This window comes from Panthera leo, chromosome B4 (assembly GCF_018350215.1).
Source record: "Panthera leo isolate Ple1 chromosome B4, P.leo_Ple1_pat1.1, whole genome shotgun sequence".
Lineage (NCBI taxonomy): Eukaryota > Metazoa > Chordata > Mammalia > Carnivora > Felidae > Panthera > Panthera leo.
In genome coordinates, this window is record NC_056685.1 from 134,244,025 (window position 1) to 134,263,971 (window position 19,947).

Here is a 19,947-nt window from a genome sequence, read left to right on the forward strand (position 1 = left end):
CTTGGTTCTTGGATTTATTAGTGTGAAGAAATAACATTCTAATGAAAATCCAGTTTGGTGTGTTTGTGTTGAAGTAGTATTGGGGGAGTTGTTGGGGTTCTTTGCATGTATAGTACTGGTTACTTTGAACAAATAAAAGCTTTCTGTGGTTACTTCCTTTAGCAGAAAAGTATATTTGAGACCATGGTATATTATTCCCCTGCATTCAAGAATACTTTTTCTAGGGGTTTCTGGGTGGCTCAGTCGGTTAAACGTCCAGCTTCATCTCAGGTCATGATATCATGGCTTATGGGTTCAAGTCCCACGTTGGGCTCTGTGCTGACAGCTCAGAACCTGGAGCCTGCTTCGGATTCTGTGTCTCCCTCTCTCTCTGCCCCTTCCTCACTCACATTCTCTCTCTCTCTCTCAAAAACAAATAAACTTTAAAAATTTTTGAAGAAATAATACTTTTTCTAAATGTTGGGGGAAATCTTCATGGTGGTTACTCAATTAGAATTTGTGTTTAACTCTCATATGACTAGGGACAATTCAGAGGTTGGTTTTTTTTTGTTTTTTTTGGTTGGGGTTTTTTGTGTGTATACATAAAAACACATACGTAAATGGTTTTTTTCTCTTTCTTTCATTCATTCTTTTTTTTTTTTAACATTTACCAAAACAAAAATAGCATTTCATAACTATGTTTCTGAGATGTCATCATTTTCAGTGAAAGAAATAAGTCACTTAAGTTGAAATTTTTCCTGGAGTGCCTGGGTGGCTCAGTAGGTTGGGAGTCAGACTTTGGCTCAGGTCATGATTTCATGGTTCTTGAGTTCAAGCCCCAATTGTGCTGACAGCTTGGAGCCTGGAGCCTGCTTCAGATTCTGTGTCTCCCTCTCTCTCTCTGCCCCTCCCCTGCTTGTACTCTGTCTCTCTTTCCCTTTCAAAAATAAATATATTTTTTAAAAAATTGAAAATTTCCCTAAAACCTTAACCTTTCAAATTTTGTAATTAATTGGACCGTTTAAATATAATGTAAACAATTTAAATTGGACAGTTTAAAAGCAGCCATATCTGGGGTGCCTGGCTGGCTCAGTGGAAGAACACGTGATATCAGGGTTGTGAGTTTGAACCCCACATGGGATGTAGAGATTACTTAAATAAATAAAGCAAAATAAAAAAGTAGCCATATCTATAGTTATATAAATGCAAGTTTATTTGCAAAGTAAAGGAAGGAAAGAAAAGGAAAATTTTATCACTACCAACAACCTCCCCACCCAAATGAGAAAACTAGACAAGTCCTGGTGTGTTTTAATTAGTTAAGCAAAACTTGGTTAAATGGACATTTAAAGGCTCCTTCTAGGGGCACCTGGATGGCTCAGTTGGTTAAACATCTGACTTCAGCCCAGGTCATGATCTCGCGGTTTGTGGGTTCGAGCCTCATGTTGGACTCTGTGCTGACAGTGTGGAGTCTGGAGCCTGCTTCAGATTCTGTGTCTCCCTCTCTCTCTAACCCTCTCCCACTCATGCTCTGTCTCTCTCTCTCTCTCTCTCTCTCTCTCTCAAAAATAAATAAACATTTTGCAAAATTAAAAAAAAATGCCTCCTAGTGAGCCATTACTTTTCAAGAAGTTGAAATCCTGTGCTGTATTGACAAAAAAGGTCATGATTCATGGAATGTCTAAGACTTTGTTCATGGAAACTTGATCATAATCAGGTGGTTAGAGATGTTGGCAATTTAGGACCTGCTGAAATAAATGGGTGAACAAACTTCTGTGATCTAAATTCTTGACCTGCATGTTTTTTCTTTCTCCTAACTCATTCCCTACATGTAGGCTCAGTCTTCTCAATATTTGGGTTACTGGATCAGCAGAAGCCAGGAAAAGCAATAACTTTGTAGTAATGAGAATGTTATCCAATTGCATATTGTTTACTTTATTGTAAATACTGGTAAACGGTGGTCAATAAATGGTTTTATATTCCTTTAAAGAAAAAGCTAGAGGGGCGCCTGTGTGGCTCAGTCAGTTAAGCATCCGACTCTTGATCTCAGCTCAAGTCTTGATCCCCGGGTTGTGAGTTCAAGCCCTGCACTGAACCTGCTTTGAAAAAAGAAAAAATAGAAAACTAGAGTAATCAAGACTGTGTTTCTGACATAAGGATAGGCATGTAATCAATGAAATAGAATTGACAGTCCAAAAATAAACCCATATATTTTTGATAAGGATGCCAAGACAACTCAAAGGGAGAAAGAACAGTCTTTTTAACAAATAGTACTAGGACAACTGCATATCCACATGCAGAAGAGTGAAGTTGGACCCTTATCTCGTAGTATACACAAACATTAATTCAAAATAGATCAAAGAGCTAAATGAAACAGCCCACACTATAATCTATAAAACTCTTAGAATAACATATTAAGGATTGAATTTCGTTATGTGTGCAATGGGAAGAGAGGTTTTTGAGGGTTAATAAATGATTCAACACACATGCCCCTTGGCCCCTCGGTGCCAGGTCCTATGACAGACAGGTGCACAGATTAATCTGCATCAGTCTGTTTCCCCAAGCAGCTCAAGTTTCGTGTGGGAGGTAGACACGTCTGCTGATAATTACAGCACACCATGGTATCATTTTAGAGCTGGGTTTCTCAGCCACAGTACTGTTAACACTTTGCATACCGTAATTCTTTTCTGTGGGAGGTTGTCCTGTACATTGTAGGATATTTAGCGGCATACTTGCTCTCTCCCACTAGATGCCAGTAGCACTCCCTAAGTCAAGAAAATAAAAAAAATGTCTGTAGACATTTCCAAAACTGTCCTGGAAAACAAAATCACTCTCAGTTGAGAACCACTGTTACAAAGTAAGCACTGTGGGCTTCCTTCTCGCTGGAGAGCCCTGGGATGAGCCAGTGAAGATGTACTGGAGTACTGAGATGCCAAGTACATTTTTCCCAGTGATGTCTTGGCTGTGTTTGTTGGGCTGTATTGAGTCCTCTGCAAGATTTATTTAGTCCCTTTCTTTCATTCTTTCTTTCTTTGTCTCCAGGCTGTGGTCAGTGCCATCAGAAAATTTTTAGAGGGCATCCCGGACCTGCACCTGGTTTATATCCACCATCCCCTCCTGCTCAGGTTTTTCCTGTTGTATCCAGAGCTGATGAGTAGATTTGGGCACCGTGTCCTGGAACTTTGGTTCTCCTGGGAAGAGAGCAGCTATGAGGAGCTGGATGATGTCTCCTCTGCTGGGCAGTCCCCACTTCCTGCCAGCTTAGCAGCCCTGTTCTACATGCTCAGAAGTAGCCCCAGCATCCTGCTCATTTTGCTAGTACGTGACCATTTGCTCATTTCTGCTTTCAGAGATGGTGGGCCCTTTCTTTCTGGCAGTTGGTTTACTGAAGTCAGGAGGCAGCTGCATGCTTCTGCCTGTCTCTGGATTTATGGGTGTTTCCATGGGAGTGGGAGATTCTTTTGCTGGCAGGTGCCTGATTTCTTTAAATCCGTACCCCTTCTAAGTCTGATCAAGGTTTGCTCATTGAGAGACATGTCCCTCTTTACTCTTCAGGGGACAGATCTATGAAATGCTGACTTCAGTCACCATTCCCTCTCACCTCTCTGTCTTCTCTCAAGCAGATTGTGCTAACAAGGACTTAATGTCAAAGGAGACCCTTGAGGCATGTAGATGGAGATGTTTGATTATAGAGGGACATGGCCTCTTTTTTGCCATAATTCACAGGATAATGTTACGTGTGCAACACACTCCCTCAGGCAAACCCAGAATTGTGAGAAACTCTAGTGCTTTTTCATGAATTAAGACATCCCTATAATTCCTATCAGGTATATCACATAAGTCGGCTGTCTGTCTTCTGCAGTTTCTAATACACTAGCTTTAGCTCCCTCTTTTCTTCTTTCGCTCAAGAAAGCACATTGGAAAATAAATTAATGGGAGTGACATTATTATAGAGGTAACTGCTGTAATTTATTATTTATTTCAAAAAGAAAATCATTTGCACCACTTTGTACTTAGTGAGTGATTTCTAGTGGCCTGCCACTAGAAACTGACTATAAACTGACTATAGCACGGCAGCATAGGAGACACTTCGTTTAAAACCACTGCCTTCAATTTCAGCTCACCTACTTACCTTTTCCTAGTCCAGGAAGACTGACACAGCCCACTAGGAAGAGTGGGGATTCCTTTGATGTTTGTAATCATCAACAAACATGATTCATTGGAATGTTTTTTATTGGATTGACTTTATTGAGGTGACTGTGGCGGAAATAGCACCTTCATGTTGTACACCTCACTTAGATACGTACATCTGTCCGTATTCACACACGCACGCATGCACACACTCCCCACTCGGAGTTACACCTTCACCTTCCATCCCTCAGATCTGTCATCTTGTGAGATCACATGTGTTGGCTTGATAGGGGCTGCATTCATGCTTTGGCTGAAATTTTTCCTTGGAGGAAGAAGAAAGGAGAAAGAATGGGTTAAAAATAAAGCATCAGTTCATAGGGGAGGAAAGCAAGAGGCGTTCTAGGGAAAGTAGTAATGGACAGAGCTAAGATACTGGGTTTTCTTTGTGAGATGAAGCATTCAGGGTCGGTTTCTCACATAGACTAGGTATTTATAAATATTTGCTGACCCATTGAATTAAGGGTCTGGACAGATCTAAGTCAGTCTCTCTCTCTCTCTCTCTCTCAAAAAAGCAACTCTTCTGAGAAAGATATTTATGGTATCTTATTTTTTTCTTTTTAAATAAATGAAAAAAAGATTTAGAGAGATTTGCCATAGTTCACAAAAGTTGAGATTGAAACCTGGATTTTGACTCCCTATCTGATGTTCTTCGAGTAAACTGAGCAAACTCTCAGAACAAAAGAGAAAACAACCCTGATCCAGTGTTCCAACTAAAGGGGGAGCTGTTTATCTAAGCAGTGGGGATACAGGGAAGAACTGGACCTAGTGCCTGCTGCACAGGCCAGGGAGAGAATCAGACACAACAGACCACTAATGCCTGTTCTAACGCTATGGCAGTAAAGGTCAGGCAGAGTGCTTGGGTTGTAGGGAGGGCAGAAAAGTGTCATAAATGCTGACCTGCAAAGGATTTGACAAGAGAGAGTGCTGAGGGACGATCCTGCCAGGCCAGCCCAGCAGCACGGACGTGCTTACTGTAATTCAGGGCCAGTGGTGAGTGGTCTGGTGTGGTTTCGGTATGGACGGTATGTCACAGGAGTTGAGGCTGGAGAAGGATAGGGAGGAGCAGAATTTCAGAGGTCTTGAGTTTAGTTGTTCACTTTTTCTTTTATCATACATTTAAACACATTTCTTTTATCATACATTTTTATCATACATACATTGGTACTTATTAGGCAGTCATGTGCTGGTGAAGGCATTGGGGATACAAAGATAATTCCGATACAGTTGGTCCTTGCCCTTGAGGAAACCACAGATGCTTGTTTCATTCTCTCACCTTACAGGGACTTCCAAAGCATCATTGGAAGGAAAGAATCAAAGAATGGCGAGGCTAGAAAAAATCTCAGGTCAGGACAATGGGCTGTGGGAGTGGTAGGGGATTCTAAGCCCCTCTAGACTTACTCCTGGTTGTTCTCACTGGTCCCTGCCCTCCCAACCCTTTCCATATTCTTGTTTTTCCTTTTACGGCCAACTCCTAGAAGTAGTTTTCTGCTTGCAAAATTGTCACTCTCCCTTATTCCTCCGTCTTCTGACTTCTGCCCCCATTGCTACTTGAAACCACTCTTACCAGGATCGTCAACAATATTCTTGTGGCTAATTACAGTGGACTTTTTGGTTCTCCTCTTACATGACCTGTTATTATTTGATGGTTGTCCACTTCCTTTTTATCGACACACGCTTGGTTTTGGAAATACTAGCTCTCTTAATTTTTCTCCTACCTCTCTTGGTGCTTCTCCCAGTCTCTTTTGTTGCTTTCTCTCTGGCTAGTCTTTGAAAATTGATGTTCCTCATGGCTTTGTCCTCAGCTTCCTTTTTACTCAGTGTCATCTTCCTGGGCTGTGTCAATAATTCACATGGCCTCCTACTATATGCTGATGACTCAAATCTCTGCCTCCATCTGTGACTCTCTCCTGAGCTCCAGACCCATAAAGTTAAGCATCTATTTGACATTTCTGTCTAAAATGGAGCTCATTATCTTCCTCACCCAAGTTTTTTCTCAGTGTGAGTCTTTCTAGGGTGAAGACTCTCCCTAGTTGAAGACTATCCTAGCCCACTAGCTTCAAGAAACATAAGTACTTAAAGGAAGCAAGCTTAAAAGAAAACGAATCTCAAGAGACCAAATCCTTAGAGAGACGCTGTCTCAGACAAGCTGGAGCAGGTGCCCCATCCTTTGTTGTTGTGCCTAGTTCTTGTCCTTGAATGTGAACCACCCTCACCACCCCTCCTTCCTGGGCAGAGAGGAGCCTTGTGCTTCACCAGGCCTAGAGCTCAACAGGAAAGATCTATCCTTAGGGCTGGATGATACATACAGATCCAGGAAGGTGAAAGCTTTTCTGAGCTTCAGTTTCCTCATATGTAAAATGGAGATAACATGTGGGGGCACCTGGGGAGCTCAGTTGGTTAAATGTCCGGCTTGGTTTCAGCTCAGGGGATGATCTCACAGTTCTTGAGTTTGAGCCCCGCATTGGGCTCTGTGCTGACAGCATGGAGCCTGTTTGGGATTTCTCTCCCTCTCTCTCTGCCCCTCCCCAACTTGCGCGCGCACTCTCTCTCTCTCTCAAAAAATAAATATATAAACATAATAAAAAAATTTTTTAATGGAGATAACATGTGGATATATAGGAATAATATGTGGAAAGAATATGTAAAGGCACTCTTGCTATCCTGTACACAGTAGCCTATGATTCCCTGATCATTGACTTACTCTGAATCAGAGAGAGAATGTTAATCTAGAGCAGCTTATTGAATTGCTCAAGGTCATATAACTAGTAAGGGTCATGACTATGGAACCTAAAGTTAATGAGTTTTTCACTAAATTGGATCCTAGAAACATCAGTGGTGAAAAAGAATAGCAAGGAACAACTTTGCTATCTGTTTATATATACAATTCTTACCATTTCTTCCCAGCTTCTAGCCACAGGAGGGAAAAAGAGTCTAAAAATATGTTGTTGGTACCAATTTCTGGTTTTGATATGGGTAATTAGCAGCTGAAAACAAAGCTGCTAATTGCCACTCTTATCAATGGGTGGTCTTTCATGTAGGTTGTTTAAATGTGAAAAACAGTGATATCACAGAAGCTCTGTTTGTTCCCTCCTTGGCCACATCACCCTGGTTGATCCAGCTCCAGAAAAATCTGGACATCTCTGGGAGGAGAGACTGCAGAGTGGGCCCTGTTCCACCCAGAGCCTTCCCACTGACCCCCACAGTGGGGCGCACCCCTTCCCCTGGCATTCTCCACAGCCACTGGGGGCCGAGTAGCCCTCTTCCTTTTGGACTTTAACATTTTAACTCAGGGTTCTGAGGGACCAACTGTCTATTAGGCAGCCACGTGCTGGGGGAGGACCAGGACCAGGACCAGGATCAGGTTTGGCCTTGGGCCCTGTGACCCTGGGCAAATCACACCCACTCTGGGCTTTAGCCTCATGCCCTGTAAAAATGGGTTGATATAAATGAATTGAGATTCCTTCTTGCCCTCCTATGCTGTGATCCTCTCCTTCCAGAGATGTTTTCTGAGTCCCTACAAGGTGACAAAGATGAAGCCAACCTCATCCCTGTTCTTCATTAACTCAGAGTATAGTAGACTTTATAGAGCCACTGCTGTCTTAATAGGCAAACTATGTAATATGCCTGTTACCTCATTTGAAAAATTAGGTTAACACCTACTTGGAAGAGTTATTATGAAGATACAGATAATATATAAATAAACATACAGCTACAGTTTTAACACATCACAGCACCTGACATTATCAATCCCTATTTGAGCAATTGTTGATTTATAGTTGTTTCTCTGGCAGCTGTGGAAGTTTGTGAAGAGCCAAGCCTAGATGCCCATGTGCCACCCAGTGATCAGCACATCTGGAGTTGTCTGGCTGGGTGCCCTGTAGCCATGTCTCTCTGTGTGTCAAGCTGTCCTCCCGAGAAAGGGAGTCTGTGTGTGACCCTGGATTCATAGCACCCAGCATGTTAGCCTGTCCAAAGGAATTGGCTTGTTTGAGCTGGTAGGTGCCAGGAGCTATCAGTAGAGTAGTCTCTGGTGTGGCTTCTGACTGGCTTTGTCTTTATCATATACTCATTAAAATAACTCTGAAAACAAATAAAAAGCAACGTCCTTTCCCACCTTCTGAACCCAAGGCCTTTATAGCTTGTGACAGAAATATAGCCAGATGCCATGGCAGAGAAGGGGCCTGACCTGGTCCTCGCTTCCCTTCCTCTACCCCGAATCTGTCCTAACCCATCCTTTTCCTGCCCTGTGACATCTCCATCCCCTACTCTCTTTTCCTCCCTTCACATCCTCTGTACTGAAGTAACCTCTTCTTGACCCTAAAACTTACATGTGTCAGAGACAGGGTTCCTGGAAAGTAGAAAGAGCTTTGGGCTTGGAGGTAGGAGATTAAATCTTAGCTATGCCATTTACTGGCTTATGTGACCTTTGGCACATCCAGTAATTTCTCCGAGTCTCTGTTTCTTCCTATTTAGGATGGACCTATTCAACAGATTGGTACATAATAGGTACCAAGTAAGTAAATGCTTCCTTCCCTAGGTTTTGCGACACTACCATCCTGGGTCCTTCCTCAGCCCCTGTCTTCTCAACTGTCTGCCTGTCCCCAACTGTGATGTCCTCTGAGCTCTGGATTCCTTCTCTCCTGCCTAGGATCTCATCTATTCCAGCCCAGTGGACACAGCCCGCAAAGTACTGATTGTCCTAAGGACCTTTTTGAGGAGGAATGAGGATGTCCAAGTGGGTGGTCTCATCCGAGGCCACTTCCTGCTGATCCTACAGCATCTACTGGTGGAACATGGGGCCTCTCCCTCAGGAGGTCAGTCTGCAGCTGTGGGGGGCATTTTTTGACCTAAAGCTCGGTTAGGGGTGGGCATCTCTGCCCTGATGAGGTCTGCTCCAGGAGACAGAATCATAATTTTCTCTGAAAAAGAGAAGTCAGGCCAGTGTGGAATCAAGCTAAACTTTATCTCCTTCCTCTCATCAGAGAGTGAGCGCTCAACATATTTGTTGTGTGTGTGTGTGTGTGTGTGTGTGTGTGTGTGTGTGTGTGTATGGTGTGAGAGTGTTTATGTTTAATGTTGCTGTGTGTTTAGCATAGGTGGGTTTTTATGATGTATGCATGCATGTCCTCACCCTGTGAGTTTGTCATGTGCTCAGAGCTGTTTGTCATAAGAATGGTAGTCCCCAGTTGGGAAGAAGAAAGTGGGAAATATAGGGGAGGCCAGGGAGGCAGTGGGAGCCAGCAGGGGCTGGGAATGGGGTGGATCTGAAATGTGTTAGAAGCTGCCAGTGAAATCCAGAAGGATAGTTTCCAAATCTGGATTAGGACTCCTTGGAGTCCAGGAAGTTTGATGTTTGGTATGCTATGAAGACACTAAAAAGTTGAGATTGGTTTGTCTTTTCCTATTTTTAAAAAGTTGAATTTTTAAATGAAATTTCCAAGCAAGTAAGAGGAAGTGGGAGGAGAGCTGTGGTTCACTAGATCCAGTGCTGACTGAGGATGGAAGTTTGGAGGTAGATTTAAGGGCATGTGGAAGAACTGAGTCCTTCCTCTTCAGGGAAGGATAAGCCACATCTAACTGAAGATAATGCTTAAGAGCCATGAGATTTAATGGAAACATAGTTGAAAAAACGTGGGCACTAAACTCAGGTTTGGGTTCAAGTTCTGACCCTGCCACTAACTGACTGTGGGAGCTTAGAGAAGTTACTCAGCCTCTCTGGGCCAAAATAGAAATAACTATCCCTATTTCACAAGGGGAACCAAGTGAAATATTGAATTTCTGGTACCCAACACAGAGTTGGCACTCAGTATGTCAGTTGCCCCTTTGCCCAAAGAAGGCAGGAAGTAGGGGTGAATCACAACAAACATTTATAGTAGGGGATGTCTCTCTGACCTTGGGGTGATCTGAGTATCCTGACCAGCCTTCTTCCTTCTTCCTCACAGACTCGGGGAACCTACCGTTGCTACTGAGCCTCCTTTCTTTGGTGCAGCTGAAGAACAAATCAGAGCAAGAGCTGGACAGCATGGCCATGAAGCTCCTTCACCAAGGTGCCTGAGGGCCCAGGGCTGGGCCTCCTCCTTCATTCCGTCATTCACCTCTTTGAAAGAAGCTAGTGGGTCACTCTGTTCCCGTGGGTTTCCTGCTAGGGGATCTTTTAGATCTTTCTTAGTTACACTCTGGGAGGGTTTAGGAAATGAAACAAAAACAAAACCACAACACTGTGTGACAGGCACAGCCCTGGAGTTGGGAACGCCTGGGTTTGTTCTCAGCCACTAGCTATGCCACCTGAGGCAGTCACCTAGCTTTAGGTTCCTCACAGGTAAAACAGTAGTACTTGGCTGATGCAGGGTTGAGATAAGGGATTGCTACATGTAGAATGCCATGCAATACTTGGCACACAGTAGGCCTCCAGTGGAGACTCTCTGTGGAGATTCACTTTTCCTGGCACAAGCTCAGTTCTCCACCCCACTCCACAACTGACTCAGGATCTGATGATTCAGTTCACAGTCCTCTAGGCCTCTTCCACCCATACCCAAATTTCATTAGGACTTTTCATTGTTCATTAATGCAGTTGCCACTTCATAAGCACCATCCTTAGAAAGGTTTCTTGCAGAAAGATTGAAATTACTAGGGAAAAAATGGCATTTCTTCAGTACTATGGACTGTCAGGCACTCTGGCCACAGAGGGGGTTGGTTCTTTCCCTGCCTGGATCCCAGGCCTGATAGACTTAAAAAGGGCCTCTAGGCCTGGTCTGATGCTGGTCACCCCAGCCTATCTGTCAGATCAAGGGTAACACTCAGCTGGGAGGGAAAACTGCATATGACAAAATCAAACCAGCTGTCAAAGGGCCTCGGTGGGGGGGGGGGGGGGGCGGAGAGTAACAACCTGAAACATACATGTGAAATGTAATATACATTTATATATAATCCTTGAGTACTTTAATTTGAGAGCATTGCAGGTAGAGGACAGAGTTGAGGAAGGGGGTTGCTTGTCTGATGGACCATAAGCCAATTAGAAGTCTGTGTGGCTGTGTGATGTGGCTGCCAAAACAGCGAATGGAGACCTAGGTAGGTTTCATATTGAGGCAATAGGGGCAGGGGAGCAGAGTGGTGAATCCTAGGAGGAAAGGGATAATGTTCTATAGATGTCTATTCTACAGTGTAGTAACTGTTCTGATGAGGGCTGGGGATCATGAAGAGGCATCTCATCTTGGTTTAAGTTACAGAGGGCTTCACGGAGGAAGTGAACTTTGAGCTGAATCTTGATTGCTGAATAGGTGTTAAGGAGTTAGCCAGATGAGGGCGAAAGAGAGGGTGAAAGAGAGAATATGGCAGGTTCAGGGAATTGCATGTTGATGGTGGTGGAGTCCTCCGGGAGAGTGGTGAATGCCCCATTGCTGGAAGATTTCAGAGGCTGGATCTTCTTCCTGCTAGGGGTGGCAAGCTGGCCTAGATGACCTCTGCAGACTCTCATCATGGAGTCTTTGCTGGCATGAATGCTGTTATGGGATGCCTTTTGATCACCTAAACTTGTGCAGTCTGTTCTAACATGCAGCTATGGGCTGCTTGCCTGAATTTTTTTTTCAGATGGAGAGTGTGAACATGCCTTCAGGTTTGGTACTGTGTTTCTTTTCATTGGCTGTTATTACCAGGGACACTTAGTTTGTGCTTGGTCCCTAAGACTGACAGACTGACATCTGAAATTAGCCAGAGGAAGGGCATTATCTGTGATAATTGTGAGTGCTGGTGCACATTAAAGCCATGGAGTGCTTAGGTGATGGGGTTCCTGGGGACTCTCTTGCAGTGAGCAAGCTGTGTGGGAAGTGCAGCCCCGCTGATGTGGATATCCTGCAGCCCTCCTTCAACTTCCTGTATTGGAGCCTTCATCAGACCACACCAAGCAGTCAGAAAAGAGGTACCGGGGCCCAGGCTGAGATAGCGAAGAGGAAGGGTGCTGGGCAGTGTCTGTGGCCATTGCTGCCCTTAGTTTTTTTTTTTTTCTCTTATGGAAATATATAGGGGGAGATGTCTGGACCAGATAGCCATAAGATCCTTTCTGGTTCTGATATCCTGTGGTTCTGGAATGAAGTTGAAACCCTTAGAACCTCAAGCTGAGTCTTTTGTTCATTCACCGTGTGTGCATGAGGTCCCCATCATGTGCTAATAATGATGCTGGTGCTGAGCAGGGTCTCCTGTGTAACTCATGTGGCTCTCGCCCTGCCAAACTGTCTATAGCTGCCGCAGTGCTCCTTAGCAGCACGGCTCTGATAGAACTTCTGGAGAAGATTCTGGCTCTCACCTGGACAGAGGTGGACTCTCCCAGGACTGCACTCCTTTGCTCCGCCTGGCTGCTCGCCGCCTCCTTCTCTGCTCAGCAGCACGATGGCAGTCTGCAGGTTAGTCTCTAAGCCCTGTGGCTTTGGGGCATGGGGTGGCACACAGAGGAGTGACAAAATTCCTGAGTTCTGGTCTCAGCCTTGTGGCTTATTAGCTGAGTGACCTTGCTAAGGTATTTAACTGAGTAGCCTTGGCAAGGTATTTAAATCTCTGAGCTTCAGGGGTGCCTGGGTGGCTCAGTCGGTTGGGCGGCCGACTTCAGCTCGGGTCACGATCTCGCGGTCCGTGGGTTCGAGCCCCGCGTCGGGCTCTGGGCTGATGGCTCAGAGCCTGGAGCCTGCTTCCGATTCTGTGTCTCCCTCTCTCTCTGCGCCTCCCCCGTTCATGCTCTGTCTCTGTCTCAAAAATAAATAAAAGGTTAAAAAAAAAAAAATTTACATCTCTGAGCTTCAGTTTCCTTGCCTGCAAAATGGGGAAAAAACCAGGGTTGTCAGGTTGGTTTACATTAATTTATCACACATGGATCACCTACCTGCCAGGCTGTGTTCTAGGCACAGAGGAATAGGACGTAAATACAGCATGTACCCCACACTTCGGAAACTTATATTGTACTCTTTAAGCAAAGCCTTGAAAAGTAAGTACAACTGTACCAGGCAAAGATAGCGGGGAAAGGCATTCAAGGTAAAGAGAGCAGTATGAGCAAAGACGGGAAGCCGCACAAATTTAGGACATAGTGTACATGTTTGGAGACTGGTGAGTGACTGTGTGATTAGAATGTAGAGAGTGACTGTCAGATCGGACAGGAAGGCAGAAGCCAGCCTGTGGCCTTGTAGTACTGGATGGTAAGCTGTGAAATGCCAGACATGTATAAGCTGTTGTGATTTTTGGAGAAGGTAATGCAGGGAACAGGGGAGCAGTGGACACACCAACAGATCACCTCCCTTCCTCTCAGTCCCTACCTGCCCCCCCTATATAGGACCTTGTCATCATAGTGCCCTGAATGGGCTCCTTTGAGGGCTGCTCCACATTCTGGTGTCTCCTCTCTAAGCCTGGCTGCTCCTTATGGGTAGAAACATCTTCTAGCCTTGATGTATCTTCTCACTGTGCCTAGCCCTGTGCCAGTCTAGTGCCAGGCACACACTCATTTATGAAGCCATTTTTATTTTATTTATTTTTTTAATTTTTTAATGTTTATTTATTTTGAGAGAGAGAGAGAGAAAGCAAACGGGGAGGGACAGAGAGAGAGGGAGACTGAATTCCAAGCAGGTTCTGCACTGTCAGCATGGAGCACCATACAGGGCTTGAACTCATGAACCATGAGATCATGATCTGGGCTGAAATCAGGAGTCAGATGCTTAACTGACTGAGCCACCCAGGAGCCCCTGAAGCCATTTTTAGTTTGGCCTCTAAGGTAGCAGCAAGCTCTGATAGATCGATTCTATAACTGGTCTTCTGGTTGTTGTCCATGGCGTTGAGTTAGGACAGGAACCTTTTCTCCCTTTCTTGGGCCCACCCTTACCCCTGCAGTCACTTCCCTGGGTGGTAGCCTACACCGTGTGCCTGGCTCTGCCCAGGTCCTCAGCTCACACCCAGCCAATTACCTACTAACCACCTCCTCTCTAAGTCCTTCCCACTGCCTTAGCTCAGGCCTGATGGTTTGTCCTTACCACTAATGTGGCCTCTTCAGTCTCCTGGCCCCTGGCATATCTTCTGTCCCTGCAGCCAGTCTGTCTGCCCTCCAGAGCCCACACTCCTCCAGCAGCCTTTCTGTTCTCCACATGGCCACTGAGACCTTGCTCACCTGGCCCCTCGGCAGCCTAACTTACTGCCATTCCACCCTCCTTCTCTGTCCTTTGACCAACTGTTGGCTCTTCTGCAGATCAGCTCTGCTTTTTCACATCTTCATACCATTGATAGTTTGTTTCTGATTGATTGATTCATTGTTAATAGCCTTTATTTCTAAGAGAGTTTTAGGTGTACTGAAAAGTAGATAGCACAGAGTTCCCAAATAACTCCCACACAGTTTCCTCTATTACACTTTACATTGGTATGTTATTTCAATACCTTTGTACAAGTTGGTTCTTCTGCCCAGAACCTGCTGATCCACCAGCCAACAAGTATTTTTGAGGAACTGCTTTGTGTCAAACTGTGATGCATCCAAATAGAGAAGTAATTCCTGCCTCGAAGCAGCATGTGTGATGGGTGAGGAGAGCAGAGCCAGACTCAGCTTTGAACCTACCATTCCAGCTAACCCGTCAGTTTGGACGTTGCTTTAATTTTAAAGAGCACCTTCACCAATGCTGATCCTCAGCCATTCTTCACAATAGTTCTGGAGGGAGTGAAAGCAAGTGGCATATTCCCATTTCATACATGAAGAAAGTGAGGCAGGCTGGGAGAGGTGCAGTGACTTCCCTTTGGCCACAGGCTAGCTAGTAGCAGAGCCAGGATTTTGATTCTGGGCTGACTCTAGATCTAAGTTAGTTGGATGGTGGGCTGAGATGGAGACTGAATCACAGATGAGGCCGGGCAGGCTCCCTTCTGGAGGAGTTCCTTGACGATGGAGGAGATTTGGGGGAAGAAGTGTTCTCTGTGTACAGGCTTAATTCACCTCCTTACACTCCTGAATCGAGGACTGGTGGGCTCACAAGACTGTGTGGCCTCCTTTGTCCCTCTTGATGCAGTGGGTATGTGTGGGTGCATAGAAGAGATATTGGGACAGGTTATCATCTGCTCAAGCTGCCAGAATGTGGGAGTCACCCCTTCACCCCCTACCCTGCCAGGTTCACCAGACACTGTCCGTGGAACTGGACCAAGTATTGAAGGTCCTCAGCTTTCCGAAGAAAAAGGCTGCACTGCTCTCAGGTATGGCCCCAGGATCCTCGAGTAGGAGAAGATGAGCTTTTCCCTTAGACTGTGAGATTGGACCACCCCTCCCAGACTAGCTGATGGTCACCCCATTATTATCTACACTGTCTCCCCACTGTGACAGAGCTAGGTGGAAGGTAGGGAAAGAGGCGGGAACTGACTGGAAGGAGTTTCTTGCTTTCAGCTGCCATCTTATGCTTCTTGCGGACAGCCCTGCAACAAAGCTTCTCCTCTGCCCTTGTGGCCCTGGTGCCCTCAGGGGCCCAGCCACCACCGGCCCCTGAGGACACTGCCCTCGCTCCGCTGGGAACATCACAAGTGTTGTCCCTGGTTATCGGACTGCAGAACCTCTTGGTGCAGGTAAGGCCCTTGCCAAGTGGGACCCTGGCAGTGGAGTCTGCTTCTCCCAGAACAACAGTAGGGAGGAGTGGCTGCCTGTCAAGGACCTGGTATTTCCTCTAGGATTAGAGGGTGGATTGATTGGGACTTTTAAAGTTATAGTGACAGAAATGAAACAGAAAATGGCTCATAACTGAGAAGGTCAGGGGTCATTACTGGCTTCAGGCACAGTTGGATCCCAGAGGCCCAGATAGTGTCATCAGAGCTCTGTCTCCATGTCTTGGTTCTGCATTTTTCTCTATTAGCTTTATTCTCATGGGATGGTAGAATGACCAACAGCAGCACCTGGCTTATATCCTTCCAGCAGCAAGAGACTTTCTGTTTCCCAGCAGTCCTCAGAACTGAGTCTCATTAGTCTGGCTTGGGTAATGTGCCAATCACTGTGGCTGGGCCATGGGATGCTCTGGCTGATGTGGCTTGAGTCAGTGCCCTCTCCCGGAGTCTGGGGCCATGCGGTCAGCTCTCTATTACCCTTGTAGACAGAATATGAAAGAGGGATAGTTCCACAAAAGAAAACTGTTTGCAGAAAAAGGAGGAGTGAATTTTGTGTAAGCCAAAACAGTAGATGTGTACCCCAGAGGGCTTTATGTTTCACAGCTTAGAGGACTTTTGGAGATCATTGTATTGTATTGTATTGTATTGTATTGTATTGTATTGTATTGTATTATATTGTATTGTATTATTATTATTGTATGTATTTTAATTTACATCGAAATTAGTTAGCGTATAGTGCAACAATGATTTCAGGAGTAGATTCCTTAATGCCCCTTACCCATTGAGCCCATCCCCCCTCCCACAATCCCTCCAGTAACCCTCTGTTCTCCATATTTAAGAGTCTCTTATGTTTTGTCCCCCTTCCTGTTTTTATATTATTTTTGTTTCCCTTCCTTTATGTTTATCAGTTCTGTGTCTTGAAGTACTCATGAGTGAAGTCGTATGATATTTGTCTTTCTCTAATTTCGCTTAGCATAATACCCTCTAGTTCCATCCACGTAGTTGCAAATGGCAAGATTTCATTCTTTTTGATAGCCGAGTGATACTCCAGTGTGTGTGTGTGCATGTGTGTATAGACACATCTTCTTTACCCATTCATCCATTGATGGACATTTGGGCTCTTTCCATACTTTGGCTATTGTTGATAGTGCTGCTATAAACATTGGGATGCGTGTGTCCCTTCGAAACAGCACCCCTGTATCCCGTGGATAAATGCCTAGTAGTGCAATTGCTGGGTCGTAGGGTAGGTCTATTTTTAGTTTTTTGAGGAACCTCCGTACTGTTTTCCAGAGTGACTGCACCAGCTTGCATTCCCACCAGCAATGCAAAAGAAATCCTCTTTCTCCGCATCCTCGCCAACATCTGTTGTTGCCCAAGTTGTACATGTTAGCCATTCTGACAGGTGTAAGGTGGTATCTCACGGTGGTTTTGATTTGTATTTCCCTGATGATGAGTGATGTGGAGCATTTTTTCATGTGCCAGTTAGCCATCTGGATGTCTTCTTTGGAGAAGTGTCTATTCATGTCTTTTGCCCATTTCTTCACTGGATTATTTGTTTTTTGGGTGTTGAGTTTGATAAATTCTTTATAGATTTCGGATACTAACCCTTTATCTGATATATCATTTGCAAATATCTTCTCCCATCCCATCAGTTGCCTTTTAGTTTTGTTGATTGTTTCCTTCGCTGTGCAGAATCTTTTTATTTTGATGAGGTCCCAGTAGTTCATTTTTGCTTTTGTTTCCCTTGCCTCTGGAGACTTGTTGAGTTAGAAGTTGCTGCGGCCAAGATCAAAGAAGTTTTGCCTGCCTTCTCCTTGAGGATTTTGATGGCTTCCTGTCTTACATTTAGGTCTTTCATCCATTTTGAGTTTATTTTTGTGTATGGTGTAAAAAGGTGGTCCAGGTTCATTCTTCTGCATGTCGCTGTCCAGTTTTCCCAACACCACTTGCTGAAGAGACTGTCTTTATTCCATTGGCTATTATTCTTTGCTGCTTTGACAAAGATTAGTTGGCCATACATTTGTGGGTCCATTTCTGGGTTCTTTATTCTGTTCCATTGATCTGAGTGTCTGTTTTTGTGCCATGGAGATCATTGTTTATCCAGCCATCACATACTGTGAAGGGTGGTGGGGCATGGAGGTATGTTAGATGCCTGCCTTTGAGGAGTTAACATTTGGTGGGGAACTGCTGTGTAGACAAGAAGTGATAACACAATGTGGTCAGTTCTGGGCTAAAGGGACACACTGCATTGTGGGGTACAGGGTGTAACTGATAGCCTAGTATAGGGTTAGTGCAAAGCTGGCTGTCAGAGAAGGTTTCCTGGTAGGGATGCTTGAGCTGAGCTGAAAAGACCAAGTGATTTGTCCTACATCCCTACGGTCAGGGGGGCATCAGAAACAGGATTGATCTTGATGGCAGCACCATTTTGTTCTCTGATATGGACTCATTCCCTGTTCCTGGCCTTGTGGCCTGTTTCCAACCCTTGATTCCCCAGAACTTTCTTTTCTTTTAAGAGGCTTATTGTGTATTATTTTATTTTCTTAAAAAAAATTTTTTTTTTAATGTTTATTTATTTTTGAGAGAGAGAGAGACAGACAGAGCGTGAGCCAGGGAGGGGCAGAAAGAGGGGGAAACAGAATCCGAAGCAGGCTTCAGGCTCTGAGCTCTCAGCACAGAGCCCAATGCAGGGCTCAAACTCACGAACTGCAAGATCATAACCTGAACCGAAGTCGGGCACTTAACCGACTGAGCCACCCAGGCACCCCTATTGTGTATTATTTTCAAATATGAGCTGGTCACTGTAGAGTTACGGAAGCCCTGGATGTTTATGCTGTTTTTGTTAGACTTGGATTCTCTCTTCTTGCCCTTTGGAGCTTGTCTAAGAGAGATCCTTATGGTCTGATCTGAGGGGAAGTCATTCATAAGACAAGAGGAGGGAGGTTGGGGAGGGAGCCAGCAAATGAGTGAGGGGAGTTGCAGAGACTTCCTGGGGTGGGATGCGGGCCTTCATTTGAGTAGACACTACTTGGTGTCCAGATGATGACTGCACATGTATGATACGGCTGTTGATTGTGGGAGATCATGTTCAAGGACTGATCCCCACTGAGCCTGGGCACAGTATGGGGAAAGTTGAGAAATGTCAGGAGATAGAAGTTGCTGGCTCTGTGGTTGCCGAGATTTGTCCTGCCAGCACATCTCTGCACAAGGCTCTGTACCTTTAGCTGTCTCTGTTGTAACTTCCCATTTTCCTATCAGTCTTCCCGAGACTGTGAGCTCCTCAAAGGTAGGAACTGTGTCTGACTAATCTTTGTGTCTTGTTCCCCTTGTGGGTTCAAAACCAGATGAGAAATCAGGAATCAGATGAGAACCAAAACATTAGCTTTATTTCTGGTAAACACTGTAGTAGAGTGTAGCTGGGACTTCAGGTCATACTGGGCTTATTTTTTTTTTTTTTTTGTCTCTACTTTTTCATATACAGCAGAGATTAAAGAATTTTACAGTGAACATTCATACACACACCACCTAGATTTTATTAACATTTTACTATACTTGCTTTATCATATCTATTCAAAAAGAGCTTTTAAACCACCGCCTTTCCCCCAGGCCAGACCAGGAGCCTATACGCAGGGAAATTATGTTTGCATTGTGGACACTTAGCCAGCTGGCCAAGACCTTAAGAGTTTAAGTTCATGAGAGCATGACCTTTAATACCTTGATCCTGTCTTGATGGCATAGTACATGTTAAGCTAGTATCTTACCTATTAGATTAATCTGTCCTTGGGTGAGGAGGAGCCAGTTAAATGTGGGAGGAAGGGCAAATGCTTTCTCTTCAATGTTTCTGAAAGGGCTGAAGTTCCTATTTTAACATTCAGAACATAGGGAAAAAATTATTCCCTTATACTCTATATCCAGCATGAAACCTGGCACTAAATTGGCATCCAGTGTTTGTTGAATGAATGAATGAATGAGGACACAGAAATGAATATGACATTAAGTACTCAGATTGTAGGAAGCACAATTACAATTAATGCCAAAATGACCTATTATTTGAATCAAGAAAATCTCTACAGAAGAGGTTACATTTGAACCAGGCCTTGAGTGATGGAAACCTTCCTTAAACTAGTGGCTTAACCACTAAGGGATCAGTGACTTCCTTTAGCACCATCACCATTCACTTTCCCTGCC

At 44.6% G+C, this 19,947-nt stretch overlaps 1 protein-coding gene and 1 long non-coding RNA gene across 4 annotated transcripts in view; one reads left to right on the forward strand and one right to left on the reverse strand.

Moving 5' to 3' along the window:
* The window catches only part of MEI1 (meiotic double-stranded break formation protein 1), a 78,270-nt gene that overhangs the window by 48,283 nt on the left and 10,040 nt on the right, over window positions 1-19,947 (forward strand). For 2 of the 3 annotated variants that reach the window (XM_042947965.1, XM_042947966.1), the window contains 7 exons: window positions 3,019-3,294; window positions 8,816-8,981; window positions 10,110-10,214; window positions 11,972-12,082; window positions 12,403-12,563; window positions 15,285-15,366; window positions 15,554-15,729. In XM_042947965.1, coding sequence (XP_042803899.1) covers window positions 3,019-3,294; window positions 8,816-8,981; window positions 10,110-10,214; window positions 11,972-12,082; window positions 12,403-12,563; window positions 15,285-15,366; window positions 15,554-15,729 — 1,077 coding nt within the window. The remainder of the gene's footprint in view (window positions 1-3,018; window positions 3,295-8,815; window positions 8,982-10,109; window positions 10,215-11,971; window positions 12,083-12,402; window positions 12,564-15,284; window positions 15,367-15,553; window positions 15,730-19,947) is intronic. The other variant, XM_042947967.1, reaches the window with a different exon arrangement.
* LOC122225194 lies at window positions 4,257-5,454 on the reverse strand. The gene is made up of 3 exons (XR_006205143.1): window positions 5,325-5,454; window positions 5,065-5,209; window positions 4,257-4,429 (listed from the first exon to the last, which is right to left on the reverse strand). It is a non-coding gene; the product is annotated as an uncharacterized LOC122225194 (long non-coding RNA).